This window comes from Rattus norvegicus, chromosome 10 (assembly GCF_036323735.1).
Source record: "Rattus norvegicus strain BN/NHsdMcwi chromosome 10, GRCr8, whole genome shotgun sequence".
In the NCBI taxonomy this organism is placed as follows: domain Eukaryota; kingdom Metazoa; phylum Chordata; class Mammalia; order Rodentia; family Muridae; genus Rattus; species Rattus norvegicus.
In genome coordinates this window covers 17655479-17680664 of record NC_086028.1, presented here as the reverse complement: position 1 = coordinate 17680664, position 25186 = coordinate 17655479, and the positions used below count along the sequence as shown (strand labels likewise).

The window sequence follows — 25186 nt, the reverse complement described above, 5'->3', positions numbered from 1 at the left end:
AAGTGGAATTCCTAGCTCCTGCCAAGGCTCCAGGCGACAGCTGGTCTCTGCCCTGACAATGTCAGGCAGGACGGATGCCCCAGCATGGGAGGTGCCATTTACAGGAAGCGACTGGTCCCGAGTGGCTTAGGGCCTTTGCATCCGACAGTGACGGCAGCCCCATCCCTCAAGCAAACACACCATGCTGGAAGTGGGCCTTGAGGAGGCACATTTGATTTTGAACCAGAAGTATGAAAGGAAAGTCAGGATCTCCCAGCGGATAGGCACACTTCTGTTTTGTTTTGTTTTCTTTTCGAAAAAGGGTCTGTCCCTCTATGTAGCTCTGGCTGCCCTGGAACTTGCTCTGTAGACCAGGCCTTGGGCTTGCAGTGGTTCTCCTGCCTCTGCTTGGACTTAGAGGTGTGAGCCACCACATCTAATAATACACTGGACAGGTCGAGCTGTACCTCAGGCCAAGCTAAGCATTCGACTGCTTGTTGTTTTAGCCTCACCAGGTGCCTTTGAGGAACAATGTAATGAATCCACACTCACCTGCAGCAGCTGCGCAGCACTGGGCCGGGTTTCTGGGTTCTTATCCAAGGCTATCTTCAGAAAGTCTCGGAACTCCGTGGACCTGGGGGACAGGCGTAAGTGAGGAGTGAGCCATAGCCCGGGCACCGTGTGCCCAGGGTTAGGTGTTCCGAGACAGGGTCCCCAGGACATCCTTCTTATAATGCACATGACTGTCCAGGACATAGATGTCTAAGAGGAATATAGACTAGCTAGGGAATAAGCATGGCAGTGTCAGAATCTGAACCCAAGTCCCCATCCCCGAGCCGTGTGGCTGCCTGGGCTCTGTTCCAGTTCCCTATGTCCTGGGACATAACGGAATCTCCCCCTGGCTAACTGGTCTTGCTCTCACACCTAATGTTTTGTGCTGTTTGTATAGTTCAGGCAGGCAGTTCGGAAAGGCCTGGAGATGCCCCGCCCCACCTCCGACATCCACCTGACTTTGGAGTGGCTTCAGACCCTCCATAATTACACAGCCCCTCCTTACCACTTGGAGGGTGTGAGCAGGGTGGGAGGGTCCGACTTGGCGATCTTGAGCAGGACCCGCATGGGGTTGAGCTCATGGTGTGGGGGCTCAATCTGCGCCATCTCGATCAGCGTGATGCCCAGGGACCAGATGTCAGCCTTGTAGTCATAGGGGGCGTCCTTCATGGTTTCACACAGCACCACCTCAGGGGCCATCCTGAGCCAACCAAGGAACAATAAGGGCTAAGAATTGGGCCCCTGTGGGTGCTGCTTGTAGCCTCGGGGTCTCGGACACCACCAGCACCACACTGGAGGTTGGCAGTATTTGAAGCCATGATTTGAATTACTGGCATCCCATTGTCTTCCTCAAGGGTTTCGGCCCGCTGCAGTTCCTGGAGCCTGCCACAAGGTGGCAGCAGCAATCCAGAACAGAGTCCTGGGGAAGGGGCAGGTGGGTGAGGGCAGAAGGGGGAGGTTCCAGCAATAAAACAACAAGGTAGGACAGTGGGGGTAAACAGAACAGGACAGCACAGAGAGAAAGGGGGGTGGGAGAGAAGAGAGAGGAATAACGGGAGGGGTGGGAGAGAAAGAGTTAAGAGTAGTAAGCAAGCGAGGAAGGGGCTGACACCGTGGCCAGTTGTAAAAACAGAACACAAAGTAATCAGGTGTGAAATTGAGTGAGAGCTTGGGCTTGGGGTGTTGCCTGGATGCCCTGCATGCGTGGGAGGGTGCAGGCTGGGGCCAGAGGTCCTTCAGGTGTCTTCCTCTGCCAGAGCGCTGTCTCTTCTTAGGTGTTTTTATTTTAAGTCATAGTTTTGAAAGAGGACGAGACACAACTGGGGAGAGAGGAGATTCCTCACAAGGACAGGTGAATTTGCATGGTTCTCACGTCCTCACCCGGAGACAGCACCCCAAACTCAGTACGTGTGTTAGACAAACCAGGAGCCGAAGCGCCTTTTCAGGGACTCTGTTTAGTTTATTAGTGGGGTGCTTTCCACTGGGACCCCAGTTTATGGGTGAGGCGTGGGGAAGTTAAGTCACTTGTGCTAGGCACTGGAGTACCCAGGAGAGAAGCAGACGCTGGACGCACGCACACACTTTGAACGGCTGGTTCAGGGGCTCTGAACGGGCACCATGCAATCCATGCAGAGGTAACCTCGGGGTGCTGGGCTTGCTAGGCTAGCCTGCTAATCAGTTGCTCGGAGGCCCCAAGACTCACCAGTAAGGCGTTCCTATGAAGGAATCTCGCTTTTGCAGAGTTTTCAGATTCTTGGCAGATACTCCAAAATCAGCTGCAACACAAAAACCTCAGATAAAATCACGGCTGAGGGATTCTCCTCCACCCACACCCTTGGGGTGAAGTCCTAGGTGTGGACTCCGGAATGCACTTGCTGGACTTAGGGATGAGGCAACCAGACTTGGGGATTTTTTTTTTTTTTTTTTTTTTTTTTTTTTTTTTTTTTTGTGAGACCCTGTCTTAAAAAAAAAAAGGCCAGGCACTTTTGTGAAATAACACTAAGTACAAACAGTGACACCCATCAGTGTGCTGTTCAACTACTCACACCGTTGCAAACAGAATTACATCACTGTCATTTAAAAACAAACATTTTTAAAGGTATTATCTGTAATCGCTTGGCTCTGTCTTTTTCTTTCTTTTTGGCGGCTCCTAGTTTTACCTGGTCAGGTTCCAGTCCCATCCGAGGCACGGCCAGAGCTACCTACACGCGCTGGCCGGCTAGTCTCATGTCAACTTGACACAAGCTAGAGTCATCTCAGAAAGGGGGACCTCAATTGAAAAAGAACGCCTCCCTGGAGACTGACTGCAGGGAAGTCTGTAGGGCACTTTTAAATTATTCATGTGCACCACAGACCCCCTTCTGTGCACATGACCCACTTCCCCTTCCCTCTCGAGGAAGGTGTGGGTCTTCAAGCAGTCCCTGAGCACAGACTCTCACAGCTGAGCTAAGCGAGTGAGGAGCTGGGGATCTGGGGGTCACACCCAATTGCTTCCTGCTCTGTCCTTACAACTACATGGTGGTCACCCCCTTTCTTGCTTGCTCAGTACTGAGCTAAGACACGATGCCTATGTTACCTACAGCTTGCATATACAGAGGTCAGAGGACAACTTGTGGGAGCCAGTTCTCTTTTTCCACCATGTGATTTCCAGGAATGAAGCTTGGGGTGCTAGGCGTGACAGCAAGGGCCTTTACCAATGGAAGGAGCCGTCCCTACGGCCCAACTTCCTCTCCTGTGCATCTTCTATCTCTCACCTTGCATGCTGATTCCACTCCAAACTATCTTTATAAAATCAGACTCCACTGAGGACGTGGGTCGGTCCTGACATCCTTTTCATCACTAAATCCACAATCCCCAGTTTGTCCTGGATGGAGCTCCCTAAAAGTCTAGGGGGCTCTCCAAGCAATCGAGGGTCATGGCAAGAGCTGTGTGTCCGGGCACAGGAAGCTAACGACACAGAGGATGGTTGAGGGTCAGGGTGGAATAAGCTAGGGGGAAAGCCACAAGCACTGCGACACCCAGTGATGCTTTCCCCTCTGTGACACAGGGATGCTGACCCTTGGTCCTTTAGAGCTCATTTAGGGGTTGTCCCGAGGATCAAATTTACATTTACAAAATGGCTCCACTTCCAGCTTAGGTCATCATGAGTCTCCATACAGGAGCACCTTGCTACTCCCAAGAGCAGGCTCACCCTGAGAACCCGAGGCCTCAAGAGACTTCGGTGAACAAGCCTCTCCTGGGAGTGGCTATAAAGCAGCCTCTCTAGGCCAGAGAGTTGAAGATTGGTCACACATAGGTTCTTGGGCGCACGCTCGTACGTTCGTGTGTGTGTGTGTGTGTGTGTGTGTGTGTGTGTTGACCCGAGAGAGGGGGCAGGACCAGAACTGCTCAAGGTGAGGTTCAGACACAGGGGACCTCCCCCCAGCCTACTTGGAGGGTGGCCCCTCAAGGGCTCCTGGTTAGAATGAGGGTTAGGCTTTCCTTCCTGCTAGGTCAGCCAGGATACCTGGGAGCCCGATTCCCCACAAAAACCATGGGCAGGACACTATTCCTGTCTCCTGGGGAAACGCTGGCTGAGATCTTAGGGTGAATCTTCCAGATGTTGGCCATCCCACTCCCACCCCGCCCCCCTGGCTTTGCTATACCTTCTGTAAAAGGAAAGGGGAAATGGGAAACCACCAACTTCCACAATGATAACTGGCCCCAGGGCTGCCCCGGAAGCAGGCACCAAGTGAACTTTTAGGGGAGCTGTTACTTCTTCCCAGTGTGGAGGGTGGGGTGGCTCCTCCCAGCAGCCCAGGACCTCAGGCATTCCGTGGACGTTCACTGGGGTGACCTGTGTTAGAGTTCATGAGAGCATCCTCTGCGAGGGTGGGCAGCCATCTCAAGGCATCTTTACCAATGTCTTCTCATCAAAGTATGATTCTGTTTCTCTACTTCAGAATAAGTTAGAAACAGGGCAGTGGGTTCAAGGGATTCTCCCTGATAGACTGGGACTTCTGTAGAAACACCTTTTGCTCAGCCCACAGCTCTAGCCCAGACAACACTCGTAGAGCAAGAAACCCAACCAGTTAGTTGAGGGAATGTTCTGAGTCACAGCTAAGGGAGCACAGTCACAGCTAAGGGAGCACAGTCACAGCTAAGGGAGCACAGTCACAGCTAAGGGAGCACAGTCACAGCTAAGGGAGCACAGTCACAGCTAAGGGAGCACAGTCACAGGTAAGGGAATACAGGTTAGGGAGCACAGTCTCAGCTAAGGGAGCACAGTCACAGCTAAGGGAGCACAGCCACAGCTAAGGGAGCACAGTCACAGCTAAGGGAGCACAGTCACAGCTAAGGGAGCACAGTCACAGCTAAGGGAGCACAGTCACAGCTAAGGGAGCACAGTCACAGGTAAGGGAATACAGGTTAGGGAGCACAGTCTCAGCTAAGGGAGCACAGTCACAGCTAAGGGAGCACAGCCACAGCTAAGGGAGCATAGAGACTTTGCTGAAAAGTCTTTGCTCACACAGCCCAGCCCCACTCCATGGCTTGGCTTTCCATAGTTTTGGTTATTTGCTGTCAGCTCCAGTCTGGAATTATTACATGGGATGTTCTAGAAATAAGTCATAAATCTTAAATAACACCCACTATAGTATATTGCTATAGTTCTATTTTACCACCAAATGTTGCTAATCTCTTATGTGCCTAGCTTAGAAACTAAACTTTGCCACTAGTATGTATGGATACTATGTAGAAGGCTCTGAACCACCAGTACTGTCAGGTACCCACTCTGGGCCATGGACTGTGTCGCTATGGATAAGCAAGGACTACTGGATACTTACCCTTTTGTTTTATTTTATATGTATGAATGATTTCCTGCATGGATGTATGTGCACCCTGCATGCCCGGTGCCTATGGAGTGAGAAGGGGACCCACTGGAACTAGAGTTACAGGCATGTGGGAGCCACTAAGTGGGTACTGAGAATTCAATCAGACTTCTGCAAGACTAGTAAATGTTTCTTAACTACTGAGCCATCTCTCCTGTCCCACATTCTCTATTACATTTTATTTATTTATTTATTTATTTATTTATTTATTTATTTATTTATTTTTGGAGCTGGGGACAGAACCCAGGGCCTTGCGCTTGTTAGGCAAGCGCTCTACCACTGAGCTAAATCCCCAACCCCACATTTTATTATTTTTATCTTATCTTATCACAGTCTGCATGTGGAGGTCAGAGGACAAACTTGCAGAAGTCGGTTCTCTCCTTTCCACCATGTAGGCCCTGGGGATCAAACTCAGGCCACCAGGATAGGCAGGCAGCAGCTGCCCCACTGTATGCTGTCAGCAGTAACCCTGGTCCTGGCTGCAGATGTCTATAAACAGATCTAGAAAACAGACAGAGGCTTCCAGAAGCAGCATTCAGAAGAATGTCAAACTGGAAGCCACTGAACTCACTGCTGGAGCTCAGAGGCAGATGGTTAAGCTATGCTTCTCCTCGGCTACGAAAAAGCATACAGCCCTAAAAAAGGAACATGGCTGTGGACCTGACCAGAAGTAACACTCCGAGACAGAAAGCACACGTAGCATCATCCCAGCCGCATTTAAAATCCAACCTCTGCATACTGCATGTACCCAAACTCAGCTGCACCCAAAAGCTCAGTGGTCAGCTCCCCAGGTGAAAGGTTTTGGTGGGGACAGCCACAGAGGCCCTTGGTCTATTTATTCTTTTTCCTTTGCACGATTTTATTCTTTAAACCATTTTCGATGGAGTGCACCGTTTTCACGGTTTAGAAAACAGAAACACCTCTAGCAATGCTATTGGGGTTTACTTTTCTCTCTTTCCCTCCCTCTCTTATGTAAAACACAGGATGTGGTTAAGGAAGACTTTGCAATCTGCTGAGAGGTATATGTGCTGGGAGTAGAAAGGAGGGGCTGAGGCAAGTGTGAGCTAAGTGAGACCCCATGGCCCAGCAACTCCCAGAGGAGGCTCCAGGAGCCAGAAGTTGGCACACTCCTGGAGTGGCTGGCTGGCTGGCAACATGATCTGACACACTTAATACCCAGCCCAGAGCTAACAGGTAACCTGTTTTGCATGTGTATGAAATAACGGTGGCCGTGAGCAACACTCACGGATGTGGGGAAACAGGCGGATAAGGTTCGATTTTAAAAGGCAGACGAGCACAGAAAGACAAAAATCTGCAACTTATCTGAGAATCTCCCAGAAGTGGGGTGAGGGAGGTGGGGAGGGAGAAGGGGTGAGTGGGGGGAGCGGGGAGGGGAGACGGGGAGCTAGGATAGATAGATGAGTAGGCTGGAGTCGGGGGAGCTGGGAGGACCAGGAGGGATGAGGGTGGGTGCAAGGTAGAGCCTTTGTTTTAAGGCAAGAACAATGACTGACTGCCTCGAAATCAAATCGATTTTAAATGTTCTTCTCAAAACAGCAAGTGGCCGAAGGCATGGCCACAATAGCCGCAAGGTCTGATCATGTCACCCTGCACCCCATAAATGTACATATTTCTTGTGTTTCTGTTAAAAATAAAAAATATATACATATTTAGAAAGAGAGTCTAGGGGTTGGGGATTTGGCTCAGTGGTAGAGAGCTTGCCTAGCAAGCGCAAGGCCCTGGGTTCAGTTCCCAGCTCTGGAAAAAAAAAAGAAAGAAAGAAAGAAAGAAAGAAAGAAAGAAAGAAAGAAAGAAAGAAAGAAAAAGAGAGTCTAGAGGCAAGGGCTACAGTTGACTGAAAGTACTTCCCTCTACCCAGCATGCTCTGGGCTTGAGTCCCAGCACCACACAAAAATAAAACTCAACAAAATACTAGTTTTCCCTGGATTCACACATGCATCTTTCTGACTTCACTACCAATGAATACCTTGAAGTTCATGCACACGCACTCTACCCTGGCCCCGCCCCATCTCTTTCTTAGAGACCTCACTACACGGCCCTGGTTGGCCTCTAACTTTCTATGTAGACCAAGCTAGCCTCTAACTCTGTCTGGGAGTAAAGACAAGTACAACTGCTCCCAGACACTCGAAGTACGTTTTATGCATGTATAAAAATCTTTTCTGGGGGTTGGGGATTTAGCTCAGTGGTAGAGCGCTTGCCTAGGAAGCGCAAGGCCCTGGGTTCGGTCCCCAGCTCCGAAAAAAAGAACCAAAAAAAAAAAAAAAGCAAAAAAACAAAATGCAACTTTGGGCTGGAGAGATGGCTCAGCGGTTAAGAGCACCCAACTGCTCTTCCAGAGGTCATGAGTTCAATTCCCAGCAACCACATGGTGGCTCACAACCATCTGTAAAGAGATCCCATGCCCTCTTCTGGTGTATCTGAAGACAGCTACAGTGTACTTATATATAATAAATAAATAAATCTTTAAAAAAAAAAATCTTTTCTGGAGGATTAAAAGCATCCCCCGCACAAACCTAAGTTGAAATGTTTGAAGATACATGGCAAGTTCTGTTCCTGTGCCCCCAGGTGATCAACACAGGCACAAGACACAACAGCTTCCCCCCAGAAGCCAGGGAGTATGAAGAGGATTGGGTGCTGGGTAGGGATGTGGGTGCCCCCATAACAACCCCGCTCAGTCACCTGGAACCCATCCAAACGCCATACAACAGTAGCCAGGTCCCTCATGGGTCCACAGGAAAGCAAGGTCTAGAAAGGGCTGTGACCTGCTGGACCAGGGTGGGAGGAAAGGAGTGGAGGCTCCAGCCCTCCCCAGGGCTCCCAGGGGCCACCTTCCTGGGGATCCCTGATAGGGTAACAGCAGCCAGTGGCTCAGCTGGACTCACTAGCCAGAGGCTTCTCCTAATTACAGGATGATCTGCCCTCCCTGAGGGTGTCACAGCCAACAGCAGCAGGCAGGGAGGGGACAGGATGCTAACGTGATCAGAGACACACCGCTCCACTCCTGGGGCCCTCAGTTTCCTCAAGCCCTTGTAATCCAGTCATGAAACTGGAAGGACCACCCTTACCCAGACAAGCTTTCTATTGTATTTTCTGTAGATTTGGGGTAACTATATATACCCTATTAGTAGAGCCTGTTCGCTCAGGGGCTCCCCGCTATCTTCACCTTCTTATCGCTGCATCTGTTGATTGATCGATCGATCGATTGATTGCTTCTCTTCTCCCTATATCACCCCAAACCTCAACTACAAAAGCAGTCTTCTGAGCTGGCTTCCTGCGCCCCACCCCCGACCCCCTTAGTCACAGGCTAAGAACAATGACTTGTTTCTCTGGCCTAATCCTCTCTTCCTCTGAAAAGGCCATCTAGCCCACCTCCTGCCCACTAACACAAAAAGGAAGGAGGACTTCCGCACCGAGCCCCGGCTCCTCCCTCCATGCCAGAGGCCTACAAGCTGGGCCAATCACAGCACGCTGAGCCAGGCTGAGCCAATCAGAGGCCTTCGCTAGCATTACTGACAGCGCGGCCTCCAATGGCTTCTAGTATATCTTACGGGTCCACGTAAGGAAATGTAGAACTTGATCTTATCAGAATCTTTTTGAGACTGGGGTTCTCTAGAAAGGCAGAAGTTAGGGAGGCCAAGCAGTGCTCTGTGTGGCTCTAACCAACCACATACTCCTAGCTGCCTCTTCTCCCCACTTCGGTTCTAAGAGATGAGCATTCCCTGACTGGACACACAGGAGGTGGGGTTTGTTTACTACAAGCCTCCAGGCGTCTACAAGAGTGTAGTGGCTTGCACGTCAGCTCTGCAGCCAGATGATTTGGTCTGAACCCCAGTTGCTTCTCTTACTAGCTGTGTGATACTGGGTGAAAGAATTAACCTCTATGAGCTACAAAGTCCTCCTCTGCAAAATGCAGTCGGTGACCTTTGAGGCTGACGTGAGCGCCCAAGTATTCAACACTGGCGCACAGTGCAGCTGCTGCAGTACGGCATAACTGCAATTCAGCTTTTAGTTTAGTGGTTTCCGATTGTTGCTCATGTCAGTCCAAAACATTATCAACCTTGCTCTGGGGGAGGGGGGAGGGGCGGAGAGGCCGGTTTTATGACAACTTCATACAAGCCAGAAAGGAAGTCAACTTCAGTTGAGAAAACAAGACCGGGCTCTACATCAGGTGGCCTCTGTGGGAGCGGTGATTCCCTTTGCCCCTCACTCTCGCCATCCGCTGCAGTCGGGGGAGCTTGCTACTAGGTCATGAGAACAGGAGAGCTGGTCTTACCCCCTTGCCATCAGCAGCACAGGAGAGCAGGCCCTGCACCTCACTTGGACAGCACAGCAGATCTGGCCCTGTGGGCATGAGTTAGGGAGAGCTGGCCCCTACCACACATCTTGCTAGCTCTGTGTCCCAGAGCTGGCCCTAGTCCTCTCTGAGCCCTCTCTGGACTCCTCTGACTGACTGTGCCCTTTCTGCCTCCACCCTCACGTCACCCCTGCAGTTCTCATGGAGGCTCCATGGTTACAGCTTCTCCCATGTCCCTAAAACCAAGGCGCCCACTGGACGAAGTAAAAAGGCCTACACCTCCATGCTGGAGGGGTGAGGAGGTGTGGCGAACGCTGCAGTGAACTGGTATCAGACATTACTGGGCAGTGGAGCTGAATGCTATCAAGTCAGTGGGAACCAGGGTGCTGCCTCCTGCTGCATGAGCTCTCTCCACCCTCCTGCTCCCTGAGCCCAGCACACACTAGGATGCACACAGAACACTGAGGGGCACTGGGGACCAATGTGGTGGACGTGTCCACATAAAGAAGCCGGAGGTCCTTCTAGCTCTCTCCCTAACCCCTCCTGTGCTTGTGGATGGTATGATATACACACGTGGATTGTATAATATATGCATGTGGGTTGCATGATATGCATATGTGGGTCGTATGACATATGCATGTGGGTTGTATGATATACACATGTGGATTGTATGATATACGCATGTGGGTTGTATGATATACACATATGGATTGTATGATATACGCATGTGGGTTGTATGATATATGCACGTTGGTTGTATGATATGCATATGTGAGTTGTATGATATGCATATGTGGCTTGTATGATATACACATGTAGATTTATGATATGCATATGTGGGTTGTATGATATACACATGTGGATTGCATGATATACACATGTGGGTTGTATGATATACACATGTGGGTTGTATAACATACACATGTGCTGCCCATCAAATGGCAGAATTACAGGCATGTTACTTAATGGTGCAGAAAGAAAGATGAGAGGCTCTCAGAGCCACGCCTCTGGGGAATGACAGTGGGAAACAGCAGGAGAGAACACATGTGGTGACTAGCTAGAATCTTACAAAGAATACAAAGAAAAAGGAGATTTAAAAAAAATCAATTTTGATGCTCAGTTTATCTTTGATCACACTCATGGGTGTATCTGGGGGTTCCATCAATTGTGTATTGAAAAAAATTTGGTGGGGGGAGGGGGACAGCAAGATGGCTCAGTGGGTCAACGCGCTTAGGTACAGACCTCTCCCATTGGAGTCTGTCAAACTGGAAGCTCACTTGAATCAGGCTCTGGCATCATGGCTGTTTGTGTATTCCACATGATGCTGGTCAGCACCCCGGCCTCTACTCACGAGATTCAAGTGACACCTTCACCCCCAGTTATCTCCGTGCTGCCAAATGTCCCCTGACGCTGGTTGAAAAGCACTAGAGTAGCTTGTGGTCCAAGGACACAGGGAGAACTGTTGGTACCTTGGTAGGGGTGGCTGTGTGTGTGAGGACCCCACACTCACTTACAGGCCCAGGTCCTGCCCCCTTGAGCTGCACTGGCCAGGTGGCACCGTCAGCCAGGACACCTGAACTCAGACAGTGCTTGTCCCTCAAGCCCTTCTTACCCAGCCTGATGTCCCCCTCCAGGGTCATAAGCACGTTGCCAGCTTTCAGGTCGCGGTGGATGATTCTCTTGCCGTGCAGGAAGTTGAGAGCCTCCAACATCTGGCGGCAAACGACCTGAATCTGGGGCTCAGTGAGGCCTCGATCCAGCTCTGGAAAAGAGGAACGCTGTCATCACTGAATAGCCCTCGAGGGGCCAGCACCAAACCATTTCCTGGTTGACACCTGACCCTACACAGTGCCAGCACCAGGCTCTTGCCAGATCTGCACCAGACCTTCTCTAGGCCAGCGTTAGGGAGCATCTGCAGAACCCTGTAGGCATACAGACCAATTCTGTCCCCACAATACAACCACAGGGCCGACAGAGCTGTTCTCCCTGGCACACAGATGTGGCCACCGAGGCTCAGAGGACTACTTGCTGAAGGTCACTTTAGAGATTCAAAGCTTCAGAGTTCAGGTTCACAAATAGCCCACTGAGATGCAGGGCACCTATGGGAGGATTTGGGGCGCCTTGGTCCATTTTGCTGTGGTAACTGACACAGAAAGGGTTCTGGTTTTATAGGCTAGAAGTCGCAACAGCATGGCATCACCCCACAAAGGTCCTTGTGCTGTGTGTACATGGTGAGATAGCAAGTGTGCTAGTGGGTCACTGATGTCACCATGGGGCTGCCTCACGACCTCATCTAACTCTAATTTTCTCCCAGAGACCCACCTGCAAACTCTGTTTGAGGGTGAATCTGAGGGTTAAGTTTGCAGCATATGAGCTTTTGAAGGACACACTCAAGCTACAACACAATGAGTGCTTCTAATGGGTTAGGGTCACAGCAGAGTGATGCTTAGGACCAGGTGGGGACCGGGTAGGGACAGGACCCCCTGTACACAGACAGGCCAGGACACACAGCAATCCCATCTGAATGAATGAGTCGCAGAGGCACAGAGTGCTTGACCTCAGAGCACATGCAGCCCAGGTCACAGAGCCAGCAGAAACAAAGGCTTGGCAGTGGTATCAGGAAACGTAGCGGTGGACCAGAGAGCCACCATCTCACCCAGAGCCTTCTAGATGCTGTCTGGGGAGTCTCCACAACCATAGAGCGTTTGTTTGGAGACATAGCCCTCCTCTGAGGTCAAGATTCGTAGACCCGAGCCGGTGGGGGACAGGAAAACCATTCTCGAAAAGGGAGAGGCTATGCGGAAGACACAGTATGATGGAACAGGACTGTAAGTCTTTTCTGTGGTGGCTGCATGCAACTGGAAATTTAATATGAAATCCAATATGAAGTGCATCTGGGTAGCCAGGCATGCAATTGGGAGTTTGCTCTTAAAAGCGTCCCTCTAGGGGCTGGAGAAGTGGTACACAAATGTAGTTCCAGATTGGAAGGTGGAAACAGGAGCATCCGAGGTCTTCCTCAGCTCCATAGGGAGCTAAGAGGTTCAAGGTCTTCCTCAGCTCCACGGGGAGTTAAGAGGCCAGCACACACGCACACACCCACTGCTCCACCTGCCTGTGCACACACATGCACAAGAATAAACAGATACTCTTTCCAGATCTATAACCAAAGATTAATGAGATACATCCTGGGCAGGCACTGATCACAAACCGTTCTTGTTTTGGGTAAGGCTAGAGGTTGTCCCCCAATGGCTCACATTCTGATGTCTAGTGTGGGAGTGTGCAGGTGAGGGAGCCTTTAAGAGGTGGGAGCGAAGTCTAGATGATTAGATAAAGAGCCCCACCCTCAGAAGAAATAAGCCTGGTGTCAGTTCTTGCAGGAGCCAAAAGTTATAAAAAGAGTAGGACACTGGCCACGGAGGTACACACGTTATAATCCTAGGGCTCCCAAAGCAGAGGGCAGGAGGATCTCTGTGAGGCCAAAGCCAACCTAGTAAGGTCCTGGCCAGTTACATAGTGAGACCCTGTCTTGACAGACAGACAGACAGACCAGGAGAACGAGCAAGGCTAACCCACTAAGCTCTCTGACTTCCTGCCTTATTCTTCATGTCTTTCTGCATGCTCAATCCCATTGTAACACCAGCCATCACATGGCCCTTAGAAGCCACCCCATGGTGAACTCACAGCTTCCAAAACAAAGCTTTAAAAGCCTTTATTCTTTAAAAGTACCCAGCCTCGGGTATTTTGTTGGGACCAGTAGGAAAAGACTAAGACACAGTATTTTCTTAGCATTGATATCAATCAATCTTTGCCAAGGACATCAAGACATAGCAGCCCCCCTACACACACACACACACACACACACACACACACACACACACACACACACACACACACACAGAGTTTACAGAATGGGTTTACGCACGAGTCCCTGAAAGCCCCAGTGTGGAGGTGCTGCGAGATCATCACCTCTTCCCTAACAGGCTAATGCTATTGTGGGGGCTCGTTTGTTCTCACAGAAGTGGGCTCCTGATGATGCCTTTTGTCTGTTTCTCTCCCTCAAGAGCTTCCTTCTGCCTTCAGTGTGGGAAATTTGCCAGGTACCCGTGTCTTGCTTTTGGACTTCCCAGCCTCGGAACCGTGAGCCAAATCTAACCTGTTCTTTGTAATTCATCCAGCTGCAGGTGTTCTGTGAGAGCGGCAGTAACAGGCTAAGATAAGACACTTTGATGTCTCATTCAGTGCCATGGGGAGGGCATCATGGTCAAGAGGGCTCAAAAGGGAGAGTGGTTGATATAAAGACACACGGTATCTTGAACAGAAGGTGCCAGTCTTCCAATGAAAGAGGCCAGTGTTCTCTCCACACCCCGCAAAGAGCCAGGGAGGGTGTCTTAATTAGGGTTTCCACTGCTGTGAAGAGACGCCACGACTAAGGCAACTCTTATAAAGGCAAACATTTCATTGGGGCTGGCTTACAGTTTCACAGGTTCAGTCCATTATCATCATGATGGGAGGCATGGCAGCATCCAGGCAGGCATGGTGCTGGAGAAGGAGCTGAGAGCTCTACATCTTGATCTAAAGGCATCCGGGAGGAGGGTCTCTCCTGCACTGGGTGGAGCTTAAGCACTGGGAGCCCTCGAAGCCCCGCCCCCACAGTGACACACTTCCTCCGACAAGGCCACACCTATTCTAAGGCCACACCTCCTAATCATGCCACTTCCCACAGGCCACACATACTCAAACCACCGCAGAGGGACTAGTCAGAGCTGGCAGGAAGCATGACGCGGAGCTCAGGGGGAAGTCCCGCCTCCCCAGCAGCCGAAGGGAAACTTACCTAGCATGATGGCATCCACAGCTCCCCCAGGGCAGAACTCAATCATGATCTGTAGGAAACACAAACCAGAACAATGAGCCAGGGCCATGCCATGCACTTCAGTGCGGGCTCCAACCACCCCTCCTGCTGGGGGCGTGTCCATCTGCCCACTTCCTCCGTACCATTCACAAATCCACAGAGCCTCTGACACCCACGAAAGATGCCATGGGCACTTTATCATTCCAGAAAAGAAAGAAACCAACTCGCCACCCTGAAGCTTCAGCCATGGCTTCTACAGCCAGGCCCAGTGCCACACACATCCCTCCAGCCTGTCCAGAGCCAACCCTGCGCCCTAGGCTCTAGGTCGCAGGGCCTCACACAACCTCCTTACCAAATCCAGGGTGGCCATACCTCACAGAGCCCTATGCTAACGCCACCTGCCAGAGCCCTGCTGCAGCTGACTCAGGCCTTCAGAGTAACAGGCGCGTGGGGGTGGGCTGGGGAGGGGGGTGGGTGAGCTAAGCTCAGAAGAACAGCCAGAGGCCCAGAAAGTGTGTCCTATCAAGGGCATGCAGACTGAAGAGCAGGTTTTCTGATATTTGTCCAGCCAGCCAGCCAGTCAACACAGAGACCTAAGCACACACCTAACAGGTCATAGGTCTGAAGAAAACCAGCAGCAGCTAGTACAGGGAACCAGAGAACAATGCACAGATGGTTTCTTCCTGGCCCATCCTTATCCTGCTCCTCCTGGAGCACCCGCATCCCTGCTCCTCCTGAGGCACTCTCATCCCTGCTCCTCCCGGAGCACTCCCATCCCTGCTCCTCCTGGAGCACCCTCACCCTGCTCCTCCTGGAGCACCCTCATCCTGCTCCTCCTGGAATACTCTCATCCCTGCTCCTCCTGGAGCACTCTCACCCTGCTCCTCCTGGAGCACTCTCATCCCTGCTCCTCCTGGAGCACTCTCACCCTGCTCCTCCTGGAGCACCCTCACCCTGCTCCTCCTGGAGCACTCTCATCCCTGCTCCTCCTGGAGCACCCTCATCCTGCTCCTCCTGGAGCACTCTCATCCCTGCTCCTCCTGGAGCACCGTCATCCTGCTCCTCCTGGAGCACCCTCATCCTGCTCCTCCTGGAATACTCTCATCCCTGCTCCTCCTGGAGCACCCTCACCCTGCTCCTCCTGGAGCACTCTTATCCCTGCTCCTCCTGGAGCACCCTCATCCTGCTCCTCCTGGAGCACCCTCACCCTGCTCCTCCTGGAGCACTCTATCCCTGCTCCTCCTGGAGCACTCTCATCCCTGCTCCTCCTGGAGCACTCTCATCCCTGCTCCTCCTGGAGCACCCTCACCCTGCTCCTCCTGAGGCACTCTCACCCTGCTCCTCCTGGAGCACTCTCATCCCTGCTCCTCCTGGAGCACTCTCACCCTGCTCCTCCTGGAGCACTCTCATCCCTGCTCCTCCTGGAGCACCCTCACCCTGCTCCTCCTGGAGCACCCTCACCCTGCTCCTCCTGAGGCACTCTCACCCTGCTCCTCCTGGAGCACTCTCATCCCTGCTCCTCCTGGAGCACTCTCACCCTGCTCCTCCTGGAGCACTCTCATCCCTGCTCCTCCTGGAGCACCATCATCCTGCTCCTCCTGGAGCACTCTCATCCCTGCTCCTCCTGGAGCACCCTCACCCTGCTCCTCCTGGAGCACTCTATCCCTGCTCCTCCTGGAGCACTCTCATCCCTGCTCCTCCTGGAGCACCCTCATCCTGCTCCTCCTGGAGCACCCTCACCCTGCTCCTCCTGGAATACTCTCATCCCTGCTCCTCCTGGAGCACCCTCACCCTGCTCCTCCTGGAGCACCCTCACCCTGCTCCTCCTGGAGCACTCTCATCCCTGCTCCTCCTGGAGCACCCTCACCCTGCTCCTCCTGGAGCACCCTCATCCCTGCTCCTCCTGGAGCACTCTCATCCCTGCTCCTCCTGGAGCACCCTCACCCTGCTCCTCCTGGAGCACCCTCACCCTGCTCCTCCTGGAGCACTCTATCCCTGCTCCTCCTGGAGCACTCTCATCCTGCTCCTCCTGGAGCACTCTCATCCCTGCTCCTCCTGGAGCACCCTCATCCTGCTCCTCCTGGAGCACTCTCATCCCTGCTCCTCCTGGAGCACTCTCATCCCTGCTCCTCCCGGGGCACTCTAAGCAGATCTTTGTCATCTGCCCCGAGTGGAGACACCAACATCATGACTACTCTAGAGCCCCCTCCCAGCTTCCAGCTCCACTCCCATGATACAACTCAGCAGGGGCAGAGTCAGCACCATGGGCTGACAATGAAGCTGGGTCTCTCTAAACAGGAAGGACACGTTCAGCCATACACTAACTCTCCAACAGAAAGGGAGAAGACACTGCAGGGCTATACGATGGGCCCCTAATCATTCCTTCTAGAGCGGTGGTTCTCAACTGTTCTAATGCTGCGACTCATGTTGTGATGACCCCCAAACATAATGTTATTGCTACTTCATAACTGTAATTTTTGTTATAAATTTTAATGTAAATACCTGTGTTTTCCAATGGTCTTAGGTGACACCCTTGTGAAAGGGTCTTTCAACCCCCAAAGGGTCACGACCCACAGACTGTGAGCCAACGTTCCAGAGGCTTCTGGGTAATATAAAGATGAAAATAAAATGCAGAGAGCTTTGGACGCAGCCACAGCTGGTCCCACACCCCGGCCCACATCTCCTTGGGGTGCCTTCAGCCATCTGGACCCACCTCAACTGTAAAAGGAACTGCTGTGGTTCTGGCCCACAACTGTTGTATCGAGAGAGAAGTCACGCTGGGAACCACAGAAGGTAAATAGGGCCAGGCTACATTGAACAGTAAGCAGATCTAGATGCCCAGTGGGGCTGTGATCTGGGCCAGCAACAAGAGAGGTTTTAGGAGGAGTGGACAATCCTGACCTGCCAGCCCCACCATAGGCCATGCCATAAGAAAGTTGCCATGGAGAAAGGGCACTTGTCTGCTTGCACACTACTGCCCACAGGAAGGGAGGATTTGCCTCTGAGACAGCTACGTCAGTCATTCTGCCTGTTCATCAGCGGCAAACTGACCTCAGCGTCTCTGAGACTTCTCTCCAACCTGACAATAACCTCTCAAGGAAGTATTCATTTGTAGAACCCGTATAGCAGGGAAGAAAACCCAGCATCAACCACCCACCCACCCACCCACCCACCCACCACTCGCTGTCCTCCTAGGCATCAGAGAGCTGCAGGCGGACTTCTCAGCACCTCACAGCACCCCACCTGCAATCCTACCCAGGCCTCCTGTCAGTCACTGTGAAATCAGCCATAGAGCACAGCCGAGGGAAATACACAAGCCCTAGTCATCCCAAAGGGACCATAAGTGATAAGTCAGGTGAATGGCACACCTTACCCCTCTCAGGAACATCACGTTGACTGTCCAGGTTGGGGCTCAGCCAATATACGCTGCTACCCTGACGTATCTATGGAGCTTGGAGTCTCTCTATTGTTTTCAGACAGGGTCTCACTATGTACCTCTGGCTGACTTGGAACTCACTAAGTAGCCCAGGCTGGCCTCGCACTCACAAAGATAGATCAGTCTGCCTCAGCCTCCCGGATTAAAGCAGGATTAAAGGCGAGTGCCACCTAGCTCGGCCATTTGTTTTTGAGACTCCTGGTTGGCTTGACACAATCACATTGGAATCACACGGAAAAGGGTCTCAGTGAGGGACTAGAGCGATCAAGTGGCCTGTGGAGGACTGTCTTGACTGCTCACCGGGGGGGGGGCACCATCCTCTTGGTCTGGTCCCTGCCCCGGAGGAGAGTGGGAAAGGCAAGCAGAGCACAAGCACGTATGTGCCCTTCCTCTGCTCCTGACCATAGGCATGACCGGCTGCTTCAACTCCCTGCTGCTTTAGCTTCCCTACAACCTTTAAGTGGAACCCGGAGCCGTGAGCTGAAATAAACCCTGTCTCCTCTGAGTTGCTTTCGCCAGGCCGTTACCACAGCAGCAACAGGAAACAAAACCAGGACGCCATCCTCTTTCTTCTTCCTAGGCAATGTCTGCCAGCAGTCAGGCCGACTCCCAACACCCCCAGAAGCCGGAAGCCACTAGCCAGTCCCTGTAACACAGGCGACGGTAAACTTCTAGATTTATCTCAAGGATTGAAGGGGTCGGCCCTACAGTGCACACAACAGGGCCAGACACGCCTCTCGGCTGCCAGGTACCATCCGAAAAGAAAAGGTAGCAGTCCCATCTGATATTAAGAGAACGTGATACTGGGAACCTCCCCTAGTCCATTTCCTCAAATGCAAAATGGCGCTGAGCTCTGCCCCCAACATCACCAGGAATACTAAAGCAACCCCTGGCTGGAAGGCCCAGCCGGAAAGCCGCGGTGCTGGCACACTTCTGATCTACTTCTGTGGCACCTCTAGTGAACGAAATTGGCAAGTGTCCCTGGGGACAATGGTTGACCACAAGCTATTGGCACACCCTCATGATTATCACAAGCTGGTGTAAGAAGTGGCCAGGCCTGGGTGGGCACTGTGCCTTCAACTGCAACACCCCTTGCACAACACTGGTACACAAGGTTCCACACACACTCAGCCTTCTGAGGTCAGCCCTGGGAAGCAGGGTGCTCTGAAAGTCTGGTTTCCTTCCTCTTCTCCACTTATGGAACTGTGGACTCCCTCCTATGCTTCCCCTTTATCTGTACTTTGCTTTGGCTGCCGGGAAGCTCAGCGTGAGGTCAGGCCCAGACTAGAGCTAAGGCTCCAGCTCTAGTCTCACGCCTTACTTGGCTTTTTAGCCTTTAGGAATTTAGGGATCACCCTTCAGCTTGTCAGCACTGGGCCGCAGGGGCTTGGATTATCAGTTCCTCTGGGCTTTCACACAGCTGCGTGGGGTTTAATTAGAAAACAGAAATCAACAGTAACAAATAAAGTTTGCCCCTAATCTACTGGCTGGCATTCGTGGAGTCGGCCAAGCTTTGGGTTGAAAATATGAGGAAAAACCATGTCTGTAACGTCATTTTTCTTCTCTTTTTGATTGTTTGTTTTTCAAGACAGGGTTTCTCTGTGTAACAGACTCTGGTTGTCCTGGACTGGCTTTGTAGACCAGGCTGGCCTGAAACTCAGAGATCCAACTGCCCTTTCTTCCTGAGTGCTGGGACTAAAGGTGGGCACTACCATGCCCTGTGCTTTCTTTTTTTTAGATTTACTCTGTATGTAGTGTTCTGCCTACATATATGCCCACACACCACAAGATGGCACCAGATCTCACTACAGATGGTTGTGAGCCACCCTGCAGTTGCTGGGAATTGAACTCAGGACCTCTGGAGGAGCAGCCAGTGTGCTTAACCTCTGAGCCATCTCTCCAGCCCCATGGTCATTTTTCTTATCATGGTTCCCTAACTAATACGTTGTAACAACCCAGCATCTGTAGTGTTGGGGTTTGTGAGACAGTAGGTTATATACAAATATACCACCACAGATCAAACTTAACAAGATCTAGCAAAAACAAAAACAAACAAAACCTTAGCCAAGCAGGATTTACCCTAGGAATGCGAGGATGGTTCAACTTAAACACACAACTATTAATGTACTGTATCATATTAACGAACTGCAGGGAGAAATAACACAGAGTTGATTCAATGATGCACCAAAGGTTCTCGTAAGATCGGACAGCTTTGTGAGAGACATCTGACGTGCATGGTGCAGAACATGTCTTCATCAAGGATGTCAATTCAGAGTGACCCTGTGGTGGGGGGCCACACATGACCCTGTGCTGGAGGCCAAAGGGGGAACAGGAAGGAGGGGAATGCTGAGACAGCACCACAAAATTCACAGCTGAAAACTCAAAGATGTAGGATATAAAAATCATGTGAAAACCACAGAATGTTGCTAAAAGAAAGGGAAGATGACACAGAGGCATGGAAATGGCATCCAGGTTCACTAACAGGAACCTAAACTTGATGAGACGTTACCACCACCCATTGCTAACACAGGCTCACCACCCAGTGCTGTCTACAGGCTCACCACCCAGTGCTGTCTACATCCTCACCACCCAGTGCCGTCTACATCCTCACCACCCAGTGCCGTCTACATCCTCACCACCCAGTGCCGTCTACATCCTCACCACCCAGTGCCGTCTACATCCTCACCACCCAGTGCCAACACAGGCTCACCACCCAGTGCTGTCTACAGGCTCACCACCCAGTGCTGTCTACATCCTCACCACCCAGTGCTGTCTACATCCTCACCACCCAGTGCTGTCTACATCCTCACCACCCAGTGCCGTCTACATCCTCACCACCCAGTGCTGTCTACAGGCTCACCACCCAGTGCTGTCTACATCCTCACCACCCAGTGCTGTCTACATCCTCACCACCCAGTGCTGTCTACATCCTCACCACCCAGTGCCGTCTACATCCTCACCACCCAGTGCTGTCTACATCCTCACCACCCAGTGCCGTCTACATCCTCACCACCCAGTGCTGTCTACATCCTCACCACCCAGTGCCGTCTACATCCTCACCACCCAGTGCTGTCTACATCCTCACCACCCAGTGCCAACACAGGATCGGAAATCTCCACCAAATCCCAGCAATAGCTTTTATAGAAACGAAAAAAACTCAGCCTCAAATTCACAGGAATTGTCAAGGAGCCCCCAGCAACCTTTGGAAAAGGTCTTACACTTTCTGAACTGATCTCCGCTAAAAGGCTGGGGATCCAGAAGTCTTACGCTTTTAAAACATACTGCAAAGCTACACACATTGGTCCAAATGCAGCCTAGTAATGGCACAAAACAAACACGAAGACGGGCTGAAGGAACCGCCCTTCCAGTGTCTTTCAGCAAAGGTGTCAGAGTTGGGGCACACAGTTTGCTCAACAAATGGAGTTTATAAAGCCAGACACTCGCAGGATGGGAAAGAAGCCAGACTCTTACTTCACACAAACATAAACGCAAGGCGGACGAAAGGCCGGACATAGCGTAGACTGTAAAAGGCCCGAGAGAATCCAGCAGGGACAGCTTCATGACGCTGCTCTTGGCAGTGACTTGGTAGATATGACATCAGATAATACGTGGGCCCTGTGACCAGAAGGAAGCAGGCCTGTCCAACGCAAAAGCTTCTGTGGAACAGAGGACACAGCGAGCAGCCTGTAGCCCAGGGACACGCCTGCCAGTCACCACCACTTCCTAACAGGCTCATTCCCAGATTACAAAGGAAACTCCAGCACCCAACCAAGAGCGGCTAGGAGACAAACAAATGTGCCAGCAAACACGCCATAAACACCGGGAGGACCTTGTCAGACTGCTGTCGTCAGACACAGTGCCACCAGGTGCTGTCCAGGGGACACAAAGGAAGCCTTGGCTCACTGCCAGCAGGTACACAAAGTGGCAAGGCTGCTACAGAACACAGCATGGAGTTGTGTGGTGGCCGGAATTCAGGAGGCAGAGGCCGTTAGATTGTGAGTTCAAGGCCATCCTAGGGTTTCTCCAAAATGGAACACAGGATCCAGCTACCCGACATCTGGGGATTTATCCAAAAGGATTAGAACCAGGGTTGCAAAGAGCTGTCGGTACTCCCATGTTCACTCACGCACAGTTCATAAAAGGCAAGGTGTGGATACAAGCCATGCATCCGTGACCGATGGTGACACGCATGGAGTAAGCCAGCTACCAGAACTGCTGGCTTCCAAGAAGGAAAAAGTCTGCAGGGTGACAGAGGACAAGCACGAGCCCTCAGGATGCTACCCTGAGGGAGAGACGTCAGAAGCAGAAAGATTGGAGACACATTTATGACAGGGACCCGGGACTGCCAGGGACCAGGCACCGACAGACACAGACCCCAGAGCGGCCTTGGAGAGAGTGCTGCTAACCAGTGGGCTCAACGCCCCACTTCCTCAAGCCCAGTCGGCTCTGGAGCCTGTTGTCCACAGTGTAATACTAATCAACGATAATGTATGCTACATTTAAAATTTTGTTATGGGGGCGGGTCTCACGTGATGCCTCTTCCTCCAGGAAACAAACAAACAAATGAATGTTTAAAAACAACAACAGCGACAACACCAAGGCGGGCTGGAGAGATGGTTCAGTCAGTAAAGTGTCTGCTGTGCAAGCAATGGGGTGGGAACTGAGCTTCAGATCCACAGAACCCATATAAAAAGTGAGTAGAGTGACCAACGGCCAGGACCCCAGCACTGGGGAGAAGGAGCAAGAGGATCCCAGGGCTTGCTGTCTAATCAGTCTAGAAGATTCAGTGAGCTCCCTGTTCAGGAAAGACTTCAAAAGCTGTGGTGTGTGAGTCAGGGGCAGGGTCAAGGAAGATACCTGAGGTTGACCTCTGACCTTCATAAAGCATAAATGCACACTTACATATATACCAAGAAAGCAGAGCCAAACAAAACAAAGGTGGGCCTCCCCACACAGGGATGCAGGTGGGGGGCCCACCCTTGCTGACCCTAACCCTTCTGGCTGGAGGCTTGTCCCTAGCACAGCTGGTCTCCTTCCTCAGTATCTAGGAGATTCCCTGTTTCCTTGGGGACCTTGCTTGGGGTTACCTAATGGAGGATGTGACAGCAGCCTGAAGTCACTGGCTTCCTTCCTGGGCTGAAAGCCAAGTAACCTGGAGACCACTGTGGACTACAATGCCTTGACCTAGGCTAAGCAGCTGTCTTGAGGCCAGGCTCCTGAGCCTCTGGGCTCCACTGCTCTGACCATTTGTGAGTGGAATGGAGATTCATCCCACTGGGGCCCTGTATCAGGCACCGTTTCAGGCCCTGTGACAGAACAGAAACAGAGCAGTGAGGAGTCATCCCTGCCTCACTGCCATGGGCATTCTGGGGGCAATCTCATCACTGGCACAATATCCTAGCACCCAGAGGTCACTCTGAAAGGACAGCCTGCTTTCCAAGACAGCATCTTCTCTGTTGCCCATGAGCCAACTGTTCCCGTGAAGAACCAAGCTAGTAACTGTGTAGGCCTGAGGGACCCAGAAATGGAAGTCCTCATGTCTCCACCTTGCTCCTGTTTCCCCTCTCAATGCTGACCCTAGAGACCCGTTCAGCTAAGTGGTAGCAGCAGTTCCAAGTATGCAGGCCCTCCACGGGATATGTCGCTCCATGCCAGCATCCAGGCTGGCTAGTCAGTTTTTCCTTCCATGACACCTAACACAGCCGGAGTGTTAGGATGCCACCCCCCAAGCAAAGGCTCGGCATGGACCGTCACACTTGCTCTTAGGAGAAACTCTGAAAGATGCTGGCATCTCAGTCCGGGGTGGTGCTCATGGACCCAGAACACATGCCCGATATGCGGTAGGTATGTGCTGATGAACGCCACGGGGTGTGATGAGGATTAGGTGATATTTTATTCCCACTTAGACACGGGGACCTGAGTCTCAGAGTCAGGCCAGGCAATAGAGAGTGGTAGAGAGAGAACCAGGATTGGGTGAGGGGGGTTCTGTGAGAGTGTGGAGAGCACCCATCTCCATCCCCTCTCACAGTGGAAGCCACAGGAAGCTTGAGTCACAGGCAGGCCCCTGGGTCAGTGAGAATGGCCCCTCGGTCTCCTGGCTCTAACCCTTGGGCCCTTCCATTTCACACATGGACTGAGCAGGCTGCTCACCCGGAGATAAGGGGCCAGGATATCCCAGCCCAGATAAGCATGGCCACCCCAGGGCTTAGACATTAACTTTTACAGCCACCAGACAGCTCCACCAGGCAATGCCAGAACCCTAACCATCCCCCCCCCCCCCAGAGACAACTGAGTCACACGCAGTCCAGAGGTGAGCCACCACCCCATTGACCTTCAGAACTCTAGCCTCAGTTCTCCACGCCTGGCCTTTCCTGAGGTCACTACCATATACTGACCAGGAGCAGGAACTCAGGTGACCCAGACATGTGAGACTCCTGAGCACGGCCCTACAAAGGGCCACTGTTCCCATCACAGGCTACCCTATCCCTTTCCCTACCTAGGCCTCTGTCTCCCCATCTGGAAAATGAGGTTCTCAAAATCTGTATGACCTTTTGTGGCATCAACATTTTAGGTCTTGGTGTGACTGTAGTCACCTTTTCACAGAGCAAGCAGTTTGTGTTTTCAAAACGTTGGTGGTCAAAGTCTAGGCCTCATACAGTTGTCTATCAGTCTGGGAATCTGGCCAGGGCCTGACAGATAGACATCTACCAGTGCCAGAGTCCCTGACTGAACGGCATCGTGTCCACCCAGAACCCACACATCCTCCCACACGTCCGGAAGATTCTAGAAGAGCAACAGAGGCTAACTCAGTAGGAATGCTAGGTGAATGCTTGCTCTCCTGTATCATTTAGGCAACACTGACAAGGAAAGAGGTCTCTGTGTGCTCGGTACCGGTGACGTTGAACCTCACAGGCACAGAGGACTCTAGCTGCATGTAACTCACAAGTGTTTGCTGAATGGCTTTGAGATGCTCAGAAATTAGGGCAGATTCACTGACCCGGGGCTGTGCTAAGCAAGCATTCTGTAAACATCTCTTAAGCCACAAGCAGCCTACCGTACAGATGAGAATGCAGAGGCTTGACAGGGTAAGGGGCTACCCCAAGGCTATTCAGCACAGAACTGAAGAAGAAGGAATAAACTCAAGTTTGGCCATGCCTAGGGATGGCGGAATCCTGCGGCTGGCCACC

The 25186-nt window shown here is 51.9% G+C and overlaps 1 protein-coding gene across 4 annotated transcripts in view; it reads right to left on the bottom strand.

Annotated features, from left to right (window-relative positions):
- Stk10 (serine/threonine kinase 10) overlaps window positions 1-25186 on the bottom strand; it is a 94189-nt gene that overhangs the window by 35673 nt on the left and 33330 nt on the right. For 3 of the 4 annotated variants that reach the window (XM_039085736.2, XM_063268809.1, NM_019206.2), the window contains exons 3-7: window positions 14546-14594; window positions 11327-11476; window positions 2234-2306; window positions 1037-1231; window positions 532-613 (exon numbers count right to left, since the gene is read on the bottom strand). In XM_039085736.2, coding sequence (XP_038941664.1) covers window positions 532-613; window positions 1037-1231; window positions 2234-2306; window positions 11327-11476; window positions 14546-14594 — 549 coding nt within the window. Of the gene's footprint in view, window positions 1-531; window positions 614-1036; window positions 1232-2233; window positions 2307-11326; window positions 11477-14545; window positions 14595-14706; window positions 14857-25186 lie in introns of those variants that run through there. The other variant, XM_039085737.2, reaches the window with a different exon arrangement.